Genomic DNA, 17869 nt, shown 5'->3' on the forward strand with positions numbered 1-17869 from the left:
TCCTGTCTACTTCCCACAGTGATTGAACGTAGCTTTAGTAAGCTCTCTGTTCCGAGTCAGGTCCTTGCATGTTCCCGAAGAAAGTAAGACGGAACATTGAACCTGATAGTGGCGCCCAATGAAGAAGAATAACCATGGCCGAGTTTCAAGAAGAACCTGTGCTGCCTGCAGAAGCGGCTCAGAATCCAGAAATGCCAGCTGCCGCCCTGGAAGGATTTGGTTACATCGTCCAGACCATGCGCGCTTCGATGAAACCAGAAGCAACATTTAATGGAAACTCACCGGTAACCAGTTTTTTGGAAAAATTGGATGACCACTTCATGCTCTACCCCGTGCACGAATTTCAAAAAGTTACCTTAGCTACCAGCGCTTTGAGGGGCCAAGCGCTTAACTGGTTCAAATGTATAGGCAGAAGTTTCTTGGGTCAAGCAGGAAGTCCCACCTATACTTACGAGAATTTCAAGACTGCCCTACTAAAAGCCTTCCCTTACGTAAGGGATCGTGCAAAATTAGAAACGGAACTTTTTAGTATATATCAACAAAGAATCGAAAACCTATCGAGCTTTATTTTAAGAAAAATTCACGTCTTCAAACTCTTGTATGGAAACCATCCGGATCCTGAGATAATTCAAGTGATTTTGCCGAGGTTACTGCCCCAAGTGCAAGACTTTATTGAATTAAGAAATCCGACTACACTGGAAAAGTTATTTGAGCTAGCAATCCAGTTTGAAAGTAGAAGAACGGCGGACGTCGAAAGAAGACGCCAATATCAACAGCAAATCCAATTTGGTGCGCCAAGTCTACAGCAAACTCAAGCACACGGCTACGGAAGCAAAGCGAATCAGTGGGCAAGGAAACCCGAGCATTCAAAAACAGCCGGCGAACGTCGACAGTTCAATAGCATTCGAGGAAAAAAGTCTCAAGGCCAGGGCAAAAAGAAGGAAAGCACGGAAATGAAAAATAAGTTAAACTAAAATGGATTTCTGCTGACGGGAGGGTGCGGAAATCCGAAGGCCAAGAAAACCCCTCTTCCTTCAAGTTAAATACAGTAATGGTGAAAAATTTGACTCTTCCGTAGATTGAAGTGTTGGTGAATAATATCCCAGCCACCGCACTCCTGGATACAGGCGCGCAGTGTTCCTGTGTGGCAGAAGAATTTTTTAGGAAGTATTTTCGGAAATACCGCATATATAATTCGGATAATACGACAGTGTTAGCGGCGCAAGGAGAAAAATGTAAGTGTATAGGTAAATTACCGCTGTACGTCCGTATCAAGGACGAACAAGTAAAGGTGATGTTTTTTATAGTAAAGAATCTGCAAGCACATATAATCTTAGGAATAGATTTTCTTTCAGAGGCACAAGCAATGCTGGATTTTAATGAAGCGTCCCTTAAGCTGACAATGAAACCAGTTCGTGCAGAAAAGGCTGAACCGCCGATGTTAAACCTTGACCACCTGCCTAATGATGAGCAAGGAAGAATCCGACAAGTGGTAAGTGAATTTGCTTCGTTGTTTAGTGATATTCCAGGATTTACTCAGGTTACTAACCATAGTATTGACACCGGAGATTCAATGCCAGTTCGCCACAAAGCATACCGGTATGATAAGAATAAGGAAAAAATTATAGAATGGCATATCACCGATATGCTACGTAAAAAGATCATAATGCCCATCTCAAGTAGTTATGCTAGCCCGGTGGTTTTATGTAAGAAAAATAATGACTATCCTTTGACACATCCAAAAAGGTAGAGATTCGCAATTGATTACCGTAAATTAAACTCCATAACTAAATATCCGGTATATCCGTTACCTATTATTGAAGAAATTCTAAGGAACATAACATCGACCAAATATATGACGACTTTAGACTTAACGACTGGTTATTTTCAAATAGGGGTTAGGCCTGAGGACGTGCCTAAGACTACTTTTATAACCAAGTCTGGCACTTATGCATTTTTGCGTATGCTGTTTGGCCTTTCAGGGGCACCGGCAACATTTCAGCGATGTATGGACATTGTGTTAAGACCTGTTCTTGGAAAGTCCACATTTATCTATTTAGACGATATCATTATTACTAGTGATAATCTCGACCAACATGTACAGGATTTAAAGACAGGTGTTTTCTTTATTAAATGAGGCCGGTCTGAGTCGAAAAGTGCAAATTTGCAGCCCCTCAATTAAAATATTTAGGTTACAAAATATCTCAGAAAGGAATAGAGACAGACGAATCAAAAATAATCGCTGTACAAAAGTATCCGACTCCAAACACGGCAAAGAAGCTCTCTTCTTTTCTAGGACGCTGAGCCATTGTTAAAATTAAAAAGGAAAAAAGCAAGATTCTCGTGGACGGCCGAAGCCAATAGTGCTTTCGAAAAATTAAAACAAGCATTAACACAAGCCCCTGTGTTGAAATTTCCTGAAAAGGATGAGAATTTAGAAATTTCAGCGGATGCTTCGGATTATGCGGTAGGAGCGGTACTTTCGCAAAATCAGCAGCCCGTGGCATTTTTTAGCCGAACTTTAAATCAAACACAAAGAAACTATACCGCCACCGAGAGAGAGGCACTTGCAGTTCTGTTAGCAGTGCAAAAGTTCCGAGTCTATTTTGGAAAGGCGCCAATAACAGTGTACTCTGATCATGCGGCGGTAACTAGATTGTACTCAGGGAAAAACTTATCCCCAAGGTTAATAAGATGGGCACTCAAGCTACAAGAATATAATCTGATAATCAAGCATACCCCGGAAAGGAAAATATCGTAGCAGATGCCCTATCCAGAATTAAAATAGATGAAGAAGGTAATACCGTAAAGGTGGCAATGCTCACAGCATGTACAATAAATTCCCGAGAAACTGTAATAACCGAACTGGGTAAGGATCCTGAGTTTGGAAGCATTTATGAGTATTTAAAGGATCCTGAAAATTTTAGCCACCAAGATATTGTGGCGATAAGAAATAGGGCAGCCCATTACGAACTAATAGATGGTCTATTATTCTATACAAAAACTACGAATTCCAACAACAAATTTCGACCTGTTATCCCAGCTAGTCTTAGATTAAATATCCTGCAGGAGCTCCATGACAGCCCTTTAGCTTCTCATGCTGGTATTCGAAAAACTATCCAACGCGTACACGAGGCAGTCTATTTTCCTGAACTGCAAAAGTTAACAAGGGCGTATGTCCAGTCCTGCCCAACATGTGAAGCAGTTAATTATATTAATTTCCGCCCGGCCGGGTTTCTAAATAGTATTAAATCCGAATTTCCAAATGAAATAATTGGCATCGATTTATTGGGCCCTTTCCCAAAAAGTCAGTTAAATAAAAGACGGTATCTCCTATATCTTATGGTTGATCATTTTAGTAAGTGGACCGAAATTGTTCCCTTAAAACGAGCTTCCGCGAAATTAGTTACTGATTCTATTTTAAATAAATAGATTTTAAAATACGGGGCGCCCCTAAAAGTTATATGGGATAATGGTCCTCAATTTGTAAGTAATATATTTGAAGACATGTGCCAAAAACTGGGCATACGTCATTTAAAAATGGTCCCGTATCAGCCGCAATCAAATATAGCGGAACGGGTCAATAGAAATATAGTGAAAATTATTCGTAGTTATGTTAAAAATTTTCATAAAAGCTGGGATAACTATGTCAATGAATTTGCTTTCGCCCTTAGGACCGCAAAACATGATACAACGGGCAAAACTCCTGCTGAGTTATTTTTAGGCAGAAAGATTATAACGCCGTTAGATAAATTATTTTATGTGCAACAAAGAGCCCCAGAATTTAAAATGGGTGATATAGAAAAACTAATTAAGGAAGCAAAGAAGAATACTGAAGTAGCACAGAGAAAACAAAAACTATATTATGACTTGAAACGACGGGGAGTAACTTATAAAGTAGGGGATGAAGTTTTAAAAATTAAGCATTCACTTTCTTCAGCACCAGAAGATAAAACTGCCAAATTTTTTCCACGATTTGAAGGACCATATGTCATAGAAAAAATAACTTACGCTGTAGTAGTGTTAAAAGCTAGAAATGGTGAAACCTGCTCCGCAAACATTGATCAAATCAAACCCTACTATGATCGTAATAAAATGAAAATTTTCAAAGATCTTTTGCAGGATCCGGCACGGCAGACACCGCAGGCACAAGCTCCAGATGTGGAAAAACGACAAGTATAAGGGCAAGCCATTAAGAGGCAGGAGCAACTAAAAAGAAAGTTTCCCTGCGGAAAAATTGAAGGTAGCAAGAAAAAGAAGCCGTTCCACCGTCCAGAAAAGAGAGCTCACGAAAACCCCCAGAATGAAGAAGGGAGAAGGACGACGTATGCAAAGAGAACCAGGAGAAATGACGGCAACTATAACCCGGGTCTAAAACGGAAGATCTGCTCATCCGACAGGACTCTCCGCAGCAAATGTCGCCGAACTGCGGAAGGGCCACCAGCGGCGGAGGAAAAGTTACAAGGAAAATTTGAACGGCTAGCAACGAGATCCAAGCAGGAACACGAAAGAAGTTTCCCCGTTCCGCCAAGACCAGCTGCCATCAAACGACCAAGACCACAGGCAGAAGCGAAAAAGAAGGTATTCAAGGGTGACCGAACTGGAGAAAAAAGAAAGCATCTAGAGGAAGGCACTGAAGGGCGAGCCCGTACAAGAAGGAGGATAAATCAAACAACAATCTGCACTACCTTTCAGGACTGGGCCCAGAAAAGAATGTCCGAATATCACAAAGATAAGTAAAATTTTTTGTTACTTTGCAAACTTAAGTTAATCTTTCATTCTTACTGCAAGTTTCAGATTTCAAGAAGTTTTACCTCATGCGAGGTCTACCTTTATCGCCAAAAGGGCGAGAAATGAGTTGTTACCGATTTTGGTATTATGTTTTTCAATTACTCGCGCGTAAAACTAAAGTTGATGTATAATAGCGTTGTGTAAAGACTTAAATATTGTAAAAAGTTATTGCATAAATATTATTTAAAACATTCTGGCAAGAAAGAAGTTTTAGTCTGAAAGACTTTTTGAAATGTATTATTTCAATGTAGAAAGAATTGGCACTTGCTTTGAAAAGAATAGAAGTTAACAATGTACTACTAATGTATGTTTTCAAATGTGTAAAATTAACGGCATGTTAATATGTTCTTATATACAATGTGAACTGTTATTTTAAATGTTAAGAAATACCGTGATATGGTAAAAGTGAAAGTAATGTTAAAATTTTTTTTATTCGTGTGACTGTAAAAAGACTAAATCATGGTGAATATGTGTTAAAGGTTGAATGATGTAGTTAGGCTCTCTGACGCTACACTTCAGAGTTAGCCACTTTCAGAATAGTACCTCAGGGTTTAGAGTTGAAATTAGGGTGTGTTACGAGGTCTTGGTATGTTGAATTTTAACACGTTAGTGTTTTGATTGTAGGAGGAAGTGTTGAACACATAGACATAAACACATTCGTGTTTGGTGTTCTTTTACAACACATGTCAGAGAGCATGGGGAGAGATAACTAAAATAGTCATGAATGAAATAAGAATGTTAAGAGAAATATAATTATACATGTTACTTGCCATTTCATTGTGTAACATTTCATTAAACTACTGGAAGGAACCAGATTTGAATAAAAGGTCCTGTTTAGATGCAGTACAGATGAAAAAAATTGTGTGTCCTGGGAGCTGCTATTGTAAAAACAAATTTCTTTCTTTTAAATTTCTAGTTTCTAGCGAAAAATGTTTGTAAAAGATTGGCCTCGCGTTAGATTCTAGAGCTAAAAGTTTTCAACAAGGTCGTTTTAGACCTCAGTTTCAAACTAATTAACTCTGGCGGGAAGTATGTAAGGATCTTAAGTTTTACTAACGTTTATTTTATTTTAAATCTTTACTATCACTTCTTATTTTCTACTTCCGGCCAGAATTATAAGCATTAATGTATTTATGCAAAGTCTGGCGAACGCCAAGTATTTAAGTTGTGGCTTTTTGCCAAGCGAAAGAGAGGAAGCAGTGAGTCGAAGCAGGCCGCTTACCTTAGAAGTTATGCAGTTGCTGGTTGCCTTCCAGGCCAGAGGTTTTAATCCTCTTGATAAATTTTTAAACGTATTGTAGTGTTCACAGTTATCTGTACTACATACGCCTTCCTGTTAATATAAGGCCAATCTTCCATGTTTATTATTCTAAAGTTAAATTAGAGTTTAGTTTTATTTTTATACTTTTACGTTTCGACCCCAAGTAGCGGGTCGGTGTATTCCGAAGTACGGAAGTCATTGTAAATAGAGAAAAATAAAGGGTTTTGTATACCCTTCTTGTGTATCCTGTTTACTTCCCACAGTTTTGAACATAGCTTTAGTAAGCTCTCTGTTCCGAGTCAGGTCCTTGCATGTTCCCGAAGAAAGTAAGACGGAACATTGAACCTGATAAGTGCAAGTATCAAAATCCATGAATAAATATATAAAATTCCAAAAAAAAATTTAATCCTAAAAAATTTCTAAGACTAAATTAATTTGAATAGTGAATAATCGCTGAGCAAGCAGGAAGCAGATATTATCAAGGGGAAGTTGCCTCCAAACCTAACTCTTCAATTACTGAATTCGTGTTTTGTCATCCATATAGGCTTGTGTGTATAGTAATTTAAAACCAAAAGTAAATCAAAAGTAGTAAATTACTGAAAAAAAAAATTTAAAGGAATTTTGAGAAATTTAAAAATCAAATTGACAAAGTATCAAAATAATTAAAATAAAATTTCCAATGTAAAAAGAGTAGAAAATCAAAGTTTTCTAGAAAACCAAAGTAATTTAGAAACCTTTGTCTGTTTGGAAACTTCCCTGACACGAATAAAGCCTCGTTTCCACTACTGCATACGAACGCGTTGCGTCAATTGAAGACACACCTACGGCATTCGTACAAGCGTTTCTACTGCTGCATATCTGTTAAATATTTTCATTTTCCGCCGCTAGGTGTCACTGTAATATTTTGGTGCCAAACAAGCAGTTCGCGAGTTACGACACTGAACATCTGAATTTTTCCTGCTTAAGCGAGTATTGTTTGTTTTGGATTTGATAAGGATCCTGACTTAAAATGCAGAAAGTTTTGTTTACTAAATTCCATGTTATTGGAATTTTTTTATTTCTCCTTGTGAAATGTGAAAGTAAAGTACGCTAGCAATTTTTAGATAAGTAAGGTTATAATGTATATTATGAATATCACTAATTGCATAGAAGCTGAAGTAAATTTTAAAAATTTCTTTGCGTTTCTAGAAGCCTTAAATATTAATGAAATATATATTATTAAAACTAAAATGTACTGTTAGAGAAAAAATAAATAAATAAATAAAATAAAATAAAAATGTTAAATGAATTAAAAAATAGTTGGTACTTTAAAAATACAGTGCAACTGTAAAGAAAGTTTAAGAATATTTACACAAAATTTCATTCTTAATTTTGTATCTTACTCATTTATTGTACTGTGTATTTCTTAAATTCACTAGTTTTATTCACATTCTACACTCATTTTATGACTCCCACTTAGTCACGCCTTTACCGGGCCAGTTACTTGCTAGTGAGCTCTTGCGTTGCTGGTCTTTCTATTCTTTATCCTTCTTTGCTCCTCCTTACGGCAGACATTATGTGAAGATAGTTCTATGTTATTGTGCCCATCTGGCATAAATTTGATTGAGCCAGATCTACTGATCTCAGTGGTATTCTGGCTATAAGTTATCAGTCAGTCATACAAAATTTGCTATGCTTGTATACCGCTGACTTCAGGGTCATAGCTGGATAATTTATTAGAAATCTCATTTGTTTTAAAATGCACTATAGACAGTTATATTTTATGCATAATACATAAAATATTATTTTTAATTTTTAAATTTTTAATTCATATCTCTTTATAGAAGAAGTTATAAAAATAAGCTTTTTCTCTTTATATAGACACACATTAGATAAAGAAAATGGAAATATTGAATTAATTCTTGCGCTTCTGCTGGAGAGGACTGAATTTAAAAGCAATTATTATAGTAATTTTTTGTTAAAAAATGTTTAGGACATTAATACTGTCTCATGTTAATTGGAATGAAAGTTTAGAGTCGTAAACATCCCAAAGTCTGAGCACATATATATATATACATTCAAATAAAAGTGAAACAAATATATATATATATATATCTACAGGGTTTCAAAATAAATTAAATTTAAATAATTCTCTTCCGCCATTGCTGCAAGGAATGAAATTTGAATTTAACAAACATTTTCTATTCGTAAAAAGCAAATTTAAAGTTAATTAAATTTAAATGAAATTTAATGCAAACAAATAAATAATTAATTATTGCTGCAAACTAATATACAATATCATTTAAATTCTGAGAGCATATGTAAATCAAGTGCAAGTATCAAAATCCATGAATAAATATATAATTCCAAAAATTTATTTATCCTATTATTCACTTACGCATTTTTATAATTTTTTTTAGGATTAAATTATAATTCATTTATGCATTTTTATAAATTTTTTAGGATTAATAAGCTATCCTATTATTCACTTATGCATTTTTATAATTTTTTTAAGATTAATAATCTATCCCATTATTCACTTATGCATTTTTATAAATTTTTTAGGATTAATAAATTTTTGGAATTATATATTTATTCATGGATTTTGATACTTGCACTTGATTTACATATACTCTCAGAATTTAAATGATATTGTAGATTAGTTCGCAGTAATAATTAATCATTTATTTATTTGCATTAAATTTCATTTAAATTTAATTTAAATTTGCTTTTTACGAATAGAGAATGTTTGTTAAATTCAAATATATATGTACAAGGTATGCTTTAAATTAGTATAATATAATTTTCAAACTTTTTTGCGGGGGAAAATTTAAATAAATTAGAACATAAATAAAACAATATATTTAAAGCATATAAGAATAGAAATAAATTATAAAACACGAATATAGATCAAATTGGAACAAAAAGCTAAGAAAGTTGCAGACAGGGGGCAAAAAGTGTATGGGATTCGAACTCACGACCCCCAAAAGTAAACATTATTACTGTCAGCTTTACCACTAAGCTAGCATCACACGAGAGACGTATGCATATTTTGGCTTATATACATCATCAAGTAAATCAATTCTTAAAACTAAATTTTTGGGTCCTATTTCAGTGTGCTATCGTCTGAAAAATTCACCAGAGTTTGTTCTTCAGCTTCTAGTACATTTTTTACAAAAAACGTTATCTTTTAAAGTGGCGTTCTGATTGAAGTTAAACGGGCTGCTAAAAATATATTTCATGTGCTTACAAATGTATGTTGGCCAAAAAGATAAAGGGAAATACAAATTTAACATGCTCTTTAATTCATTGGAATATTTAGAAGGCTATCAAATTTAATTTATAATTAACGTTTTTAGTTTTTATCTGTTTCAAAAGAAAAAAAAAATAACAAATCTTTTAATCATATCTAATTTACTATAGCAGTTTGATATAGTTTCATTAAAGGTAAATGAGTATGCAGAACTAGGAAATAATTGTCAGAACAAATTTTGCTATTTCATGGACTTGGAGTTATAATTTTTTCCGCTGATTTTTTTGAACTGAATTTCTTGAACCCCTGATTTTATCTGCGAACAAGTACTGTAGTTGCAGTTATCTTATTTTTCTTATCTTTTTTTAACTAAATTCAGCTTATTGCTGTCTTTTTCAGCACGCAGATTTCTTGCTATAATGTTAATTCAGAAATAAGTATTTTTTAGCAAAACATTCTTTCCCTAAGCGAGCGTTCATCGCTACTTCTGCCACTATTAATTTTTGGTGACTACCTGATTGCTTCTTTTTTACCACGTGACCACAATGCGTCCACAGACATACGGATAGAAGTTGAACATTGTTAAACTCCATCCGTACGCCATCCGTCACCGCACATCGAACGGATTGCAGATGTCAATCAAAGTGAATTTGCTCACTGATTGGATAAACGCATGGACACCGCAACGTATACGCAGCAGTGGAAACAGGCCTTTATGCATGTAAATCAAAGATAAACTATATACAATCTATAAAAAATACATAAATAATACTAAAAAAGTACTAATTTAGGCATTTAAGGCAAGTAAATAGTATGTTTTAATTTAACTTACCAAACTATACTTTATTTGGAGAGTGGAGCAGCATTTGCCAAACTAAGTGATTTTGAGTAGTGTGTTTCTGTTAACTTTATAATAGAGGATGCTAATATAAGATAAAGTTGAGTGTTAAGCTGCTACCTGTTAGATCTATTGTAAAAAACCTATTCTGTAAACTCTTAAGTAAAATAAAATGTAAATTGTGTGTTCTGTCTGCAAAAATGTTGCTAACTGTGATGCATTGTAAAAATGTGTAAAAAATTGAAAAAAATTGCTAGTTATGGTTATGTGAAAATAGAGTTGCAAACTATTAAGGATTGTAAAAAATCAAAAATGTTTTTGAAAAAGTACGAAAAAGTTTTTTTGAAGTAAAAATTAAATTTAATTTTAAGTTTGAAAAAAAAAACCCATTTTTTTTTTGAAAAAAAAATTAAAAAATGTTTTTAATTAAAGTAAGAAATTTTTTTTGTAACAATCTTAATATATTAAAACTGAATTTCAACAAGTTTAATCAAAACTTTACTAAATACTGGCCAGAAGTAAGTAAAATTACGAGGGCTATCCAGAAAGTAGATTACGTTTTGGAATAAAAAAATAAACAATAAAATAATAAAACAATAAAAATTGTATGGGAAACAAATTTTATTATATACAGATGAAAGCCACACTCAAATACTACTTTTCTACATAGTCACCATACAAATTAAGGCATTTATCGTAGCGATGTACGAGCTTGGAAATTCCTTTGTCGGAAAATTCGGCCGCCTGCGCCTTCAACCACTTCGTTACCTCTTCTTGCTTTTCGCTGATGATTTCGTGCAACAAACTTCGCGAAATTTGTGGAAAACTCAAAGAAAGTTCCGTTATTGTGAAATTTCGATTTTCACGGACTTTAGCATCGACTTTTTCGAGAAGTTCGGCGGTCACTATGCTGGGTCTCCCACTTCGATCTTCGTCGTGAACATTGGTTCGGCCATTTTGAAATCTTATGACCCACTGACGCACTCCACCTTCAGTGATAATGTTGTCCCCATACACTTCACGAAGCTGCCGATAGATTTCTATCGGTTTACAGTTTTTTGCAGTCAGAAACCTTATTACTGAGCGCACCTCGCAGCTCGCGGGATTTTCAATTAACGCAGACATTTCAAACCGTCACAGTATCTGAACGGAGCACAGCACGAACCTCTCACTAGCACGGCTAGATGCAGACTGAGCTGCGCAACGCTCTGACCCCAAGATGGCTGCGCTAGCCCCGCCCCTAGCGGACACAGATGGAAACGTAATCTACTTCCTGGATGGCCCTCGTACAATTCATGGACAATGACGATATTCAGTTCATGAATGACAATGACAATATTCAGTTCAGCAAAATTTTCAGAAAATGTCAACAACAATTTCCAACTACTATAGTACAAATCTCACCAGCTTTCAAGTATCAAAAACCTCTTAGTAAATTGCTAATTTACCATCATGATTTAACTTTTACAGCCCATTGATACTGCAAAGAGCTTCAATACAAAGACTACATAGACGAATTTCATAAACGTATTGTTACTGGCAATTTAAAAATAGTTCAAAACCAGCTTTTAAGAAATTTAATGGGAAAGGCATAAAATTTAGACCAGTACAGTTACAATTGGCAAAAATCACAGTTTTAGAAGTTTCGGAAAAAAATCTCGACGATTTCATAATTAAAACGATTTCATAATTACAAATTAAATATTCCAAATTCTGCCTTTATGACTTCGAAACATGAAGTGTTAGAAGAATTGAAGCAAAGAATTCAAAGGATTGAATTTAAAAGCAGTTTACCATGGAATTTTCTCAATCCTCTATTGCAAGATTTGAAACAAAAATTCTTAATCACCAGGCCCGCCAGCAGCAAGCGTTAAAGACGCTGAACACTGGTAGTTCGGTCCGAGGTTTGAATCCTGTGAACGGGCTGGTTGCATAGGCGTTTTAATGGTTTTTCCCATGTGTAATGTGTATACAAGCCAGTTTTCCTTAGAAAGTTCTCCACGAAGGCAACCATCCCTGTAGGCAGATAGCCCTCGTGTGCTTTGTCATAATTAAATAATCCAATCCAATCTTAATCACTAAATTGACAAAGCCAGTAATAATTTCAGCATTATTTGAAAATTTTTTTATATCTCCCTAATTAATACTGAACTGAATAATGCCATTACTTACAAACTTACTAATACACAAGAAAATGTCATTGCAAAAAAGCTAAAAGCAATTCATAAGAAACTACAAATTTTACAACCACCTAACTACAATAGATTAGCAAATCTATATGCTCTTACTAAGTTCCATAAATCACCACTCAAATTTAGATTTATAGCAAATGGTACAAATAATTATAAAAAGAATATAAATTACATATTTGCAATTAAACTTTAAAAAATCTGTATTTTAATTCATCAACTAGTTAACAAGCAACACAGCTATAGTTGGGTTATTTATAATAATGCTCCAGTTCTCAACAAATTTAAAAGTTTAGAAGTCAAGAACATTAACTGCTATGACTTTAAAAACCTTTATACTTCTCTACCATTGGAAAAATTTTTTACTAGTTTAATACAACTCCCACAACTTTTTCCTGACATGCTTAACATCCTTTGAATTGAAGATGGTAATAATAAGATCTTTCAGCAGGTGAGAGGAATTCCAAAGGGAGCAAACATTTCTACACAAATATGTAACCTATTTCTTTTTGCTAATGAATATAAATTCCAACTAAGTTTGAATAAGAATGAATTAAAGTTATTTGCAAATCGATTCAGATATGTTGATGTTATAATTTTCAATCATAATTCTGCTTTTGAACAATTTAAAATTTACCCAAATGGTTTAACACGTAATAAAACTAATACAAATCAAGATGCTATTGAATACCTAGACCTGCTCATAATTAAACAGAGCAAATTTGAATTATATGATAAAAGGAGGAATTTCCATTTTAATACCATTAAACTAATAAATTTGTACTCTAATATCTCTAGAAAAGTAATAGGTAACACTTTTTACAGCCAAATAATCAGAATAAAAATATATGTACTGAAATAGAAGATTTAAAGGAAGAAATATTAAAGTTAATTAATGTTTAAGTTAATAACGAAGTCCCAACACAATTTATTAATTTATATATCAAAAGGCCTGCATTAACTTTAATTTTTTTGACTCTTTATGGTATGGTAACATTACCTTAAACCTTAACTATAGGGTAATGAAGGATTTTCTAGTAAATGTTAATTAATTTGTAAAAATGTGTATTTAATCAATACTGGATTCTTTCCTTTTACTAATGAAGGGCCAACTCTTTTCAAAAGTCTCAATTATAGCCTGAATTGAGTGAAGATTTTTATCTTTTTACTTCTGGCCAGTATTTAGTAAAGTTTTGATTAAACTTGTTGAAATTCAGTTTTAATAAATTAAGACTATTGCAAAATATTTAAAAAAAAATTATCAAACTTAAAATTAAATTTAATTTTTTCTTCAAAAAACCTTTTTCGTACTTTGTTTCGAAAATATTTTAGTTTTTTTACAATCCTTAATAGTTTGCAACTCTATTTTCACATAACCGTAACAGTTAGCAAATTTTTTTCCAATATTTTACACATTTTTACAATACTTCATTGTTAACAACATTTTTGCACACAGAACACACATTTTACTTTACTTAAGAGTTTTAAGAATAGGTTTTTTACAATAGATCTAACAGGTAGCAGCTTAACACTCAACTTTATCTTATATTAGCATCCTCTATTATAAAGTTAGCAGAAACACACTACTCAAAATCACTTAGTTTGGCAAATGCTGCTCCACTCTCCAAATACAAATATTGTTTGGTAAGTTAAATTAAAACATACTATTTACTTGCCTTTTTAGTATTATTTATGTATTTTTATAGATTGTATATAGTTTATCTTTGATTTACATGCCTAATTTGTGTCGGGTAAGTTTCCAAATAGGCAAAGGTTTCTAAATTACTTTAATTTTCTACTCTTTTTACAATGGCAATTTTGTTTTAATTATTTTGATTCTTTGTCAATTTGTTTTCTAAATTTCTCAAAATTCCTTTAAAAAATTTTTTTTTAGTAATTCACTATTTTTTATTTATCTTTCTTTTTAAATTACTATACACAAGCCTATATGGATGACGAAACACAAATTGAATAATTGAAGAGTTAGGTTTGGAGGCAACTTGCCCTTGATAAGATCTGTCTCCTGCCTGCTCAACAATTATTCACTATTCAAATTAATTTAGTCTTAGAAATTTTTTATAAAATTTTTTAAGATTAAAAAATTTTTAGAATTTGATATATTTATTCATGGATTTTGATGCTTGCACGTAATTTACATATGCTCTTAGAATTTAAATGATATTGTAGATTAGTTTGCAGCAATAATTAATAATTTGTTTGCAATTAAAATTTCATAATTTAAAATTTAAATTTTAGTTTAAATTTGCTTTTTACGAATAGAAAGTGTTTGTTAAATTCAAATATATATATATATATATATATATAATTTATTTCCTAAACAATATTGATTAATTGATTATATTATCTCCTAAGTTTAATTAAAGTAGAATTATTTTAAAAGAGTAAATCCATACTGGTAAGTTATATTTTGAAAGATGTTTTCAAGTAAATTTGAAAGCAAAATGTTAATAATGTTTTAACAGGGACTGGAGTTAAATCATCATGAAGAATAAAATTTCAATTGTAAAAGGAAAAATTAAAAACATGTAATCATTGTCATTGATTGGAAATTAGTTGACTTTTCAAGGGGAACAAACCAACTCCCATTCAATGAACAATAATTGATAAAAATACGTAAATACAAAGGTGTTTCGTCTTTACTCGAGTTATAAGTTAAAGTCAAACCGGCAATTCTAGTCAGGCCAAATATTTCCGCGAATAGAAGGGATTATGAACCAATGCTGATACTCAAAAAACTTATTCTTATGAAGCATTTTAGTCAATTCAATTTGGAGTAAAAAGCAATTTCTGTAGAGGAATCCGAAATAACCCGAGTAACCGTCCCCGACACCTTCATGTTTATGCATTTGAGTTCTATATTATTTGTAAAAATTAAACATTGGAAATTGTCATTATGAAATCAAATTCAAAGTAAAGTTGAAATAAACATAGAAGATTTTGTTTTCGCACTAAATGAATTTAAGATCATGCAACATATATATATATATATATACATCCTCTTCTGTATATCACTGATGATTTGGAATCAATTGCACAAACAGTTTAGATAAGAAATTCTACATTTCTCTTCCTTTTGTAAAGGAAAGCCTCTCTTTCTGGATAAATCTAGCTACCTAAAAGTGCCATTGGACTTCTTAACAGGACTTCTCCTGTCTTTTCAAAATTCTTACAGTATGAAATCCCCAACTTCAGTAGGTTATTTTTGATCTTCTAACACACAAGTACAGAATTTATTTTCTAGTTTTCTATTTTTGTATTCTAGAAAATAAATTGTCATCTACAGTCAAAAGTCGTTAATCTGGACTCGTCGGGACTTCGACGATTCCGGATTATCGATTTTTCCGGATTATAGATCATCAGTTTAAGTCTCGCAAGATGGCATGCAGAAATTTTAAAGTTAAAAATATGAAACCGTAATTTATGAAATAAAGAACAATTATGATTTAAAGGGTATCAAAATTTACAAAAAAAATAAAAAGCTTAATATTTATTTGTTTACTTTATTAAACATTTCTTTCAATGTAAGTTGTTTAAGTTGCTTCGTTTTATGTGATAATACTTTCTCTTTAATTCTATAAACAGACATAATTTCTTGTTCAGTTACAAAGTTCCGCTGTTCAAGTCCCGTTAATTGCTGTGCCGAGAATACTCACTAACCTGTCAATCGAAATTTTTTCGTTTTCACTAACCTCTCTGTCACATTCTTCATGTCTTTATCCATTTTTTCCAGCAATTCCACTTTTTGTTTGATGGACACCGAAACATACTTTCGTTTTGTACGATCCTTTGGGAGTTCCAGAATCGGAAATTCTATTTGACATAATCGAAAGTTCAAGTTTACTTTTATAAAATTGCTCTTACAGTCTGCAAAAAATAATAAGCCGGATCCAATTCGAAGATTAAGGAACAACGCAATCATCAACATTAACTGAAATAGATAATTTTAGATTATACATAAAACGCGCACGCGAAAACGTATTCTGCACTTGCGCACATGCATATGCGCAGCGGTAAAAGGTCTTACGCGCACGCGTAAACGCCTAACCTCTTTGCGCATGTGTCAACACGGCGCATGCGCAGAAAATTTTTAGTTTTGAGGTCCGGATTATAGATCATTCCGGATTATGGGTGTCCGAATTAACGACTTTTGACTGTATAAGTTTTTTTTTTTTTTTTTTTTTTAAAGTAGGAAATTTCAATTATTTCAGATTAGTTGCTATTTTCTAAATTCTAATTCATTTTGGTTAAAAATATGTTAAGGCTATTTTATTTGTTATTTATAGAGAAAATAATGAAGAAATGGTGCTAAACTCTTTGGAGATTGATCCAGCTTTGGTTGATGAATTTCAAGCATTAGAACCTATTCAGATGTCTGGGAAAATTGATTCATTTTTCATAAATGTTGATGAAAATGATATTGCAAAGGTTATTTTTACTTTTTATGTATGGTGTTATATTGTTAAAAAGATTAACTTATGATGATTGTCAATAGATGTGTCATTATGCCTGTTATGGGATAGGAGTATGTTTTACGATGTAATTTTTAATATATTAATTATTTGTACTCTTATCACTTAGTTTGTTAATTTCTGTCCTATCATTACTGTTTTATATAAGATTAAAAAGATCCTTTATATTAATGGTATGATTTCATGTAAACTATGTATGTAAGTGGCAAGTATTTGGTTTTGCATTAAATGTGCACCTATAACTTCTCATTAAAAAAGGAGGGTAAAAAGAGCTTAATGAATTAATGAAAAGTACTGTTCGTCATTTATTGTACTAGGTAAGCCTAGTCTGGAAAAGTTATTGTTAAAATAAAATTTTATTTACAGGAAAGAAATGTGGTTTATAAAATCATATATAAAATGACGACTGTCATTGCAGTATCAATTTTTTTTTACTAAAATTTTTCATTTTTTACATTATGAATATGAATAGCTAAACTAATTGCACTAATACACTACGTGGTTGAGGAAATTATTTATTTTATATTTGAATGACTATTATAAATGTATATTCACATATAATTAAAATCAAAAGTATAAAATACTTTAAGTAAATTAAAATTCACATTTTGTTCTATTTTTTAAATAATAAAATAACCTCTAGCTGCTGGTTATAGCATATAGGAATGCTAAAATTGAGGGGGGGAATGGAGGAGGATTCCGTGCATTTTAAACTTGAAAGCTTATACAAGTTAAATGTCTTAAAATTACTCTGTCAGATTTCTGTGTAATTCCCTTTTACTTCAATGAACTTAACACAGTGATGCATCAAGTGTCAGATTTCAGTAGGGGGGAGGAAAGTGTTTTTCATAGCCTACAAAACATTCCTGAATGGCATCTTTCAAATTATAATTACCACCATAATAATTTTTTAAATGAAAAAAGCCATTTGGAGATAGGTTTGGTGAATCTGATGGTTGGAATAGAAGCTGAAATCAACTTTGCTGAATTGTAGTCTGAAAAAATTGTGAATGATACATTGCATTAAAAAACACATTGTCGAGGTTCTTATATATCATTACAAATGTT

At 32.5% G+C, this 17869-nt stretch overlaps 1 protein-coding gene across 2 annotated transcripts in view; it reads left to right on the forward strand.

The window, feature by feature from the left end:
* The window catches only part of LOC118204163 (WD repeat-containing protein 3), a 195433-nt gene that overhangs the window by 69384 nt on the left and 108180 nt on the right, over nt 1–17869 (forward strand). For both annotated transcript variants that reach the window (XM_085825385.1, XM_085825386.1), the window contains one exon: nt 16616–16757. In XM_085825385.1, the coding sequence (XP_085681511.1) occupies nt 16616–16757 (142 nt within the window). The remainder of the gene's footprint in view (nt 1–16615; nt 16758–17869) is intronic.

This window comes from Stegodyphus dumicola, chromosome 10 (assembly GCF_044657685.1).
Source record: "Stegodyphus dumicola isolate Sdum_Otavi_A_Nest chromosome 10, ASM4465768v1".
NCBI lineage: Eukaryota > Metazoa > Arthropoda > Arachnida > Araneae > Eresidae > Stegodyphus > Stegodyphus dumicola.